Source organism: Nicotiana tabacum, chromosome 9, assembly GCF_000715075.1.
Source record: "Nicotiana tabacum cultivar K326 chromosome 9, ASM71507v2, whole genome shotgun sequence".
Lineage (NCBI taxonomy): Eukaryota > Viridiplantae > Streptophyta > Magnoliopsida > Solanales > Solanaceae > Nicotiana > Nicotiana tabacum.
This window is the reverse complement of record NC_134088.1, coordinates 8,229,647-8,236,413: the sequence shown is the minus strand read 5'-3', so window position 1 is coordinate 8,236,413 and position 6,767 is coordinate 8,229,647. Positions and strand designations below refer to the sequence as shown.

The window sequence follows — 6,767 nt, the reverse complement described above, 5'->3', positions numbered from 1 at the left end:
CAAATTCATAGTAGACTTCGAAATAGTTCATCCAAAATTTTAAGGAATTAATATTTTAATCGGATGAACCGAAAGGGACAAATTCAAAAGATTTAGTACAAACTCATTTCTAGGGGCTAGAGCTTCGGTCTAGTGGTAAGAATATAGCACGCGATATATGAATTAGGGGCCTATCACATATTGGTATTCTGTTGTAGACAAAAGTTTGATATTTAAGTAGAGAAACGTAAAAGGGCGATCACATTATCTATTGAGTTTCCCTCAAGAATTTCTCGATAAAAATTGTAAGTTGTTCTTTTTTTGATGTCCTATCCGGTGTCCAATACGTGTTTTAATAGTTTAATAAATTCTTCCTTGAACGAAAGAAGGATGCACATTCCATTACAAACTATATCTATATAAAATTATCTTTTGGAAGGAATAATATTTTTAAAGGATTTTGAAGTCGATGAACATTCCGGAAATATTTTCATCGATAACATTCAGCGTCTTGACATTCATATTGACTTAATTATGAGCCTATTTGACCGATTTAATTGTTTAAACAATTAAACATAAGATGATTTGATATCGTTTGGGAACCTAAATTTAGTTATGTAAATACGAGTGTCATACCAAATATTCAACTTGATAGTTTTCTTGCTTTTAATATTTCAACATATAGTTTACATGTGAATATGAGCAATGTTGACTATCGTTATAAATACTTCAGGTGTAGATGTTTTTGCCTTTTCTTTTTAAAAAAAATGTAGCCTTCTTCCTTTTACATCCGCATACATATAAAGAAGTTGTTATGCAAATTCGATCAACATAAGTCTTCCTTAGGATGGCTAGTATATCATTGTCAATTTCAGGGTGTTAAAGCTGCAAAAAAGGCAATAGTTATTTGTGATAGAAATACTTAATAGTTAGCGGTATATCAAAATGTTTTATTGATTTCATAGTTGGCACATACATGAACCACTTGTCTTATTCAAAATTATGACTCCTTTCATCTGTAAATTTGGCAAAAGAATTAATTATATAAATATAATTGTATAACAAAAAATAACACATAAAAAAATATTTAAACTGATTAGATTACATGATACTTGATTAAATTCGCTCGTTAAATCCAAGATGAAGACAATCAACCTGTTAGTGCGGAGCTATGTAGAGCCAAGGAGTAAAATTACATTGTGAAAATAAGTAAAAGAGAAGTTTTTCGGTTATATATAAGTTGTTGAATTCCTACTATATACTTTTTCTTATGCTAAAAATAGAAATAAATCCTAAATTTTATAGTATACTAGTCCGAGCATGGTTGCAAAGAAGAGAGCAGCACCATTAATCGAGGCAGCTGTTGCGCTACTCGCGGCTTGTGCAGGAGGAGGTGGAGGTGAAGGTGAAGGAGCGTCGGTCGTGTTGGCATTGGACGTGGAGTTGGAGGTAGAACCGCCGTCATCCTTGGCGATATCAGCTACAGGAGGTAGTGGTGGAGTGACAAAGTTCTTAGTCTCAAAATGGATGGGCGGAGGCGGCTTGTACTCTGCTACTTCTTTTGGATCAAGCATAACTGCTATCACATCCCCTGGATTTAAGTCTTGTATCTTATACGCGTCCGGATTTCCAGTGCACAAGTTTCCTGTTGCAACCAACATATAAAATGAGTCAATTGTGTACCCGACCTGGTGCATAATCTCGCATTCACACAGGGCTCAGGACCGCACCCCTAAGGGTGTGATGTAGACAGTCTACTCTAATGCACACACACACACACACACACACACACACACACACACACACACACACACACACACACACACACACACACACACACACACACACATATATATATATATATATATATATATATATATATATATATATATATATATATATATATATATATATATATATATATATAATGACAAAAAAAGGGTAGCACGATGCACTAAGTTCTCCCTATGCGCAGGGTCCGAGGAAGGCCGATCACAAGGGTCTATTGTACGCAGTCTTACCCTGCATTTCTGCAAGAGGCTGTTTCCACAGCTCGAACCTGTGACCTCTTGATCACATGGCAACAACTTTACCAGTTACGTTAAAGCTCCCCTTCAAAATTGTGTATTAAGGTACTCACCCAACCTGATTTATTTTTGTATTAAAGGGCAGGCCGAGTGCACAAAGCATCCCGCCCCAGGGTCCGGGGGAGGACCGCATCCCTGGGGTATGATGTAGACAATCTATCCTAATGCAGGCAATTAGATAATTTAATCAACTGGCGATCTGAGCATTGATTACTTACTGCTGTATGCACTTGCAGTGCTTGGATACTGAGTGACAATTCCATCCGCGCCATAGTAAATAAGGTTATGAATCAGAAGATAAGGATCAGAGCCAAAATCCATGAAAATGTCTTGGAATTCATTCAGAACATTTCCAGCGTAGACGCTGACATTAGCCCAATGCAAACAAGAAATAAGGTTGGTGAGGTTGAAAGTGAGACCCTCCTGGCGAAATTCTGAATATATTGAATTCTTGTGTAAAAGTACTGCGTCCGCGTACTTCTTGACTTCCAATGCTGTCTCGTTCGTTACAAATCCCACTTGTTCCTTAATGTGAAGTACTCTTTGGTAAGTCGGGATAGCTTTGAATTTGTCCAACACTGAACTTTCACTTGACATGATCAGAACTTTCTGAGTCGAGTTCTTATCAAGTGTGGCATTGCTCAAAGCAGTTGTGACGGCGCCAACAATGTCAAGACCTTTGTTTGATGCAAGATATGCAGCATTCTTGAAGACAAACCAAGTTCTCGTTATTAATGTCTCTCAAATTCATGATATATGCGTAGAAAAACACAGTACCAAAATAATATACAGAGTAGAAAACAAACTTACTTCAACGTTGATCAGAACGCCAGGAACTGCTTTTGCCTTGGCGAATTCCAAGAAATCAGAGAGTGTTACAAACTTGCCCACATTTTTGCGCGCTGGATCTCTTACCAATTCTCCATTAAATCCACCGGACATTTGAGCTGCAGCGGATCATATATACATACATATATTTCAGAAACTGAAATCAAGCTAGAATTAAAAGGGCAGCCGGTGCACAAGGCATTCTGTGTTCACGCCGGGCCCAGGAAAGGGCCGCACCTCAGAGGGTGTGATATAGATAGCCTACCCTAATCCAAGCATTAGTGGCTGCTTCCACGACTCGAACCCGTGACCTATAGGTCACACAAAGATAACTTTAATGTTGCTCCCACCCTTCAAGCTAGAATTAGTACTATTTGAAAAATTATTGTGTTTAGAAAGGTTGGTTGGCCGCGCTTACGTTTTAATGACTGAATTTCCTCCCATGTAAGGTCGAAAGAGAAAATTCCCATGGCGGATTGAATGGGATCGACCTTAGCTGCTCGACTCATGAATGGTCCCGCTGCTGTAGTGGATGGCATGAGATCAATTGAAGGCAAACAAAACGCGACTCCATCTTTTGTCATTTGAACAGAACAATCAATTATGTCAACACCATCATCTACTGCTTTCTGATAGGCAAGATCTGTTGCTCCTGGATAATCTCCATTTGCTCCATTTGAAGAAATGATCAGAGCTGCCAATTTAAAATGCACAACAAAAAAAAAATGAACTGCCAATTTGAAATGATCAGAGTTGCAATAAATAAATAAGAAAAAACTCGTTTGACTCTCAAAATCCAAACTGCATCACATAAATTGGGATAAAGGGAGTAGTTTTTTCAAGTAGGAAATTGAACAGAGAGATTCATTTTCCTTACTAGGGACTTTCCTGGAAGCGTTCCGAGTTCCTGCCAAGCAAGCTGCAGTCCAGAAAGAGCAACTGTGAGCTACATGAATTGAATGTAATAGACTTATATTTCCTCTTAAATCCTAAGAACAATATTCTCACCAATCGCCATCGATGCAGACATAGTGAAGTCTGTGATCACACCGTCAACAGCAAACAACGAGTTGTCAACGAATTGCAGATACTCTCTTTGTGGATCATAGGTGTAATTGTAAGGCAAATAGTTGTCATTTGCAAATCCATAGGAGAAAACTTCAAGGCCTAGTTTATGAGCATCGGCGACTAGATTAGTACTGGGCTCTAAATAGCGAGCTTTACTGACGGGCCATATGTACTCTCTAGGCACAACTATCCCCACAGCAAAAGTCTTGATCATAGATAGCTTTGTTAATAGTGAAGCATATGTTTCATTTGTTGTTGGTTCAACTGAATTTGTATCAGCAGGAAACTTGAACATCAACTTTGTTCTTAAACCGCGAACGACTGGTCCCATGCTCTTCAAGAAACCGATCTCTGGAGACGATATGTAAGAGATATCCTTCTTTATCTCCAAAAGTTGTTTAATATGATCCAATAAACTCAACTTGTGTTGGCTGTAGAATGTTGCGTACTACACAATTTGACGAGAAAACATTAAGTTATTTTATTGATAATATGAATTTACATTGTATCAAATATTTCAACGATGAACGAAAGAAGGCAAGTGATAGAACCTCGGCATTGAACCACACTAGAGACTTCATGTTATCTTCTAAAAATAAGTCTGTTGGTGTTGGTGGTGAAAAATCAAATAAATCTGTTCTGCTGAATATTGATTGTGTCACTGGATATCAATAAGCCAACAATAAGAACAAAATCAGCCACAAATATGCAGAGTCTAATAATGCAAAAGTCTTAATCACTAACTTTTACTTAGAATCTTATATCAGGGCTGTTGGATGAATTAGAAAAACACCATGGTTTTCTAATTGTTGCCCCGCGAAATTCCAATGGATGTACAGTCAGACCTCTCTCTAATAATTACCCTTTGTAACAACATTTCATTATAACGGCTAAGTTTTCTTTGGAACGGATTTTTCATGTCATGTTATATACTTATATTATATATTTGTACAACAGCATTTCGCTATAGCAGTCGAAAAATTTCCGGACTAACATGCCAATATAGACAGGTTTGACCAGAGGCGGATCCAGGATTTGAAAGTGGCGGGGGCACATGAGCAGATTGTTGTCCTGTCAGACTTTTGACCTTAAGAGTTCCAGACAAAATATATAATCGTTTTCAATATATATGCACATATATATCCGCCTCCGTGTTAACAGGGTCCTGTGATCCCTCTTCTCTGTACATATGTCCGCCTCTGGATTTGACTGTATCATTATATATTAAAATAATTGTATGGCCATTTAATTTCGGTAACAAACAAGTCCATAAGTTGTGACATACCTTGCAATTTACTATAAAGCTCATCAGCTATAAAATCCAGTGCAAACCATCCTTGAATTTCTTTGCCATTAACAATGTAAGTTTTTCGACGATTCGGAAAAGCATCAGCTGCATTTGTTGTATTCTGAATGTTTAACTGTGACAAACAAAAGCCCTGTCCGTCGCGACTCATATGTAGATCACATAGCAAGACAGTACCGCGCTTTCCTAATGCATTTGCTTGAGAAAATGCAATATCTGTTTGCGCGGGAAGAAGTCCCGAATATCCCCCATTCGCAACGACTACGGGCTCATCACCTGCAGAGACGGATTTAGGATTTCAATTCTATAGGTTCATGACTCGGATTCCCAACAATAAAATAAGTATAGTAGTTTAATTACCATGTAATGTTAACCATGTTCTCTTGGGAAGAGGAGGAGAAAGAGGCTTTCCACCTTTTGGTTTAGCTAAAGTGCAATGGATTAGCAAGGAAACTAATAAGATATGTCGAATCATTTTCTTCAAATCCTGTTTCCACACAGAATATTATAGATGTTTAAACAAATTTGAACCAATAAGCATCATCTTTAATTAGAACAAACAAACACACACACAAAAAAAAACTTTTACTATATGTTAAATTTATATGTTCACAATCCATCTCAAAATTGTATATAAAATAGGGTTGTCGGGTGCGTAAAACATCCTGCGTTCATGCAGGTTCCGGGGAAGGCCACACCCCGATGAAGGCGTGGCGCAAGCAACCTACCATGATACAAGCATCATTGGCTGATTCTAAGGCTCGAACTCGTGACATATAGGTTAGACAGAGACAACGGTCCGTCCGGGGAAGAGTCACACCCCAAGGAGGTGCGATGTAGACAGCCTACCCTGATAATAGCTGATTCCATGGTTCGAACCCGAGACTTATAGGTCATACAGGGACAACTTAACCATTGCTCCAAAGCTCCCCTTCCTCAAAATTATATAAAACAGAAAATATTCATGATAAATGTAAATGTGAAAAGATATTATATGCAATGACATGCATAAATTACATAAATGTAAATGTGAAAAGATGTACATGCAATGACATATATAACATCAAGAATTAAGAAGAAAGGAAAAAATCAAATAATACTCACTTGAATCTTGAGATCAGAAAAAGGAAGGAAGAAAGAAGTATCCCCCCTTGAGTTTCAGAAGGAAAATAAATAAATATAAAAAGAAAAGAAAAAAAGGAAAAGAAAATATGAGGTAAGAAACTCTCGAGGGAATGGAGAAATGCAAGAAATGAGGGATGGAGAGTTTGAAAGAAAATAGAGAGAATATTAGAGGGTTTTAATTAATTTTTTCTCTCGCAAATCTCGGATTAATATCTGGTTCTTATTATTTATTTTTTCTCTTCAATTTATTTTACTGTTTTTGTTCCTTTCTTTTAGCTTTTCGGTTGAGTTCATTTACCTAATTTGTTTTCTTTTCATATCTCCATACATTTGTTTGCACCTAAAAGATTACTCTCATTTGTTTGCACCTAAGG

At 37.3% G+C, this 6,767-nt stretch overlaps 1 protein-coding gene across 1 annotated transcript; it reads right to left on the bottom strand.

Annotated features, from left to right (window-relative positions):
• Positions 1–1,050: 1,050 nt before the first annotated feature.
• Positions 1,051–6,544, bottom strand: LOC107821252 (glycerophosphodiester phosphodiesterase GDPDL7-like). Its single transcript, XM_016647676.2, has 10 exons — positions 6,373–6,544; positions 5,629–5,755; positions 5,248–5,544; positions 4,514–4,623; positions 3,903–4,410; positions 3,772–3,813; positions 3,313–3,588; positions 2,877–3,013; positions 2,285–2,771; positions 1,051–1,624 (listed from the first exon to the last, which is right to left on the bottom strand). Exons 2-10 carry the CDS (start codon positions 5,741–5,743, stop codon positions 1,272–1,274), a joined length of 2,325 nt encoding a protein of 774 aa, XP_016503162.2. The 5' UTR covers positions 5,744–5,755; positions 6,373–6,544; the 3' UTR covers positions 1,051–1,271.
• Between the last annotated feature and the right edge of the window lie 223 nt (positions 6,545–6,767).

What these genes read in the sequence shown, in the direction of transcription:
- LOC107821252 (XM_016647676.2), bottom strand. Translation starts at nt 5,743, where the DNA reads ATGATTCGACATATCTTATTAGTTTCCTTGCTAATCCATTGCACTTTA. An exon ending in CGCTTCCAGGAAAGTCCCTA is followed by an intron (nt 3,589 to 3,771) that starts GTAAGGAAAATG and finishes TTAAATTGGCAG; the next exon opens with CTCTGATCATTTCTTCAAAT. An exon ending in CACTGCAAGTGCATACAGCA is followed by an intron (nt 1,625 to 2,284) that starts GTAAGTAATCAA and finishes TGGTTGCAACAG; the next exon opens with GAAACTTGTGCACTGGAAAT.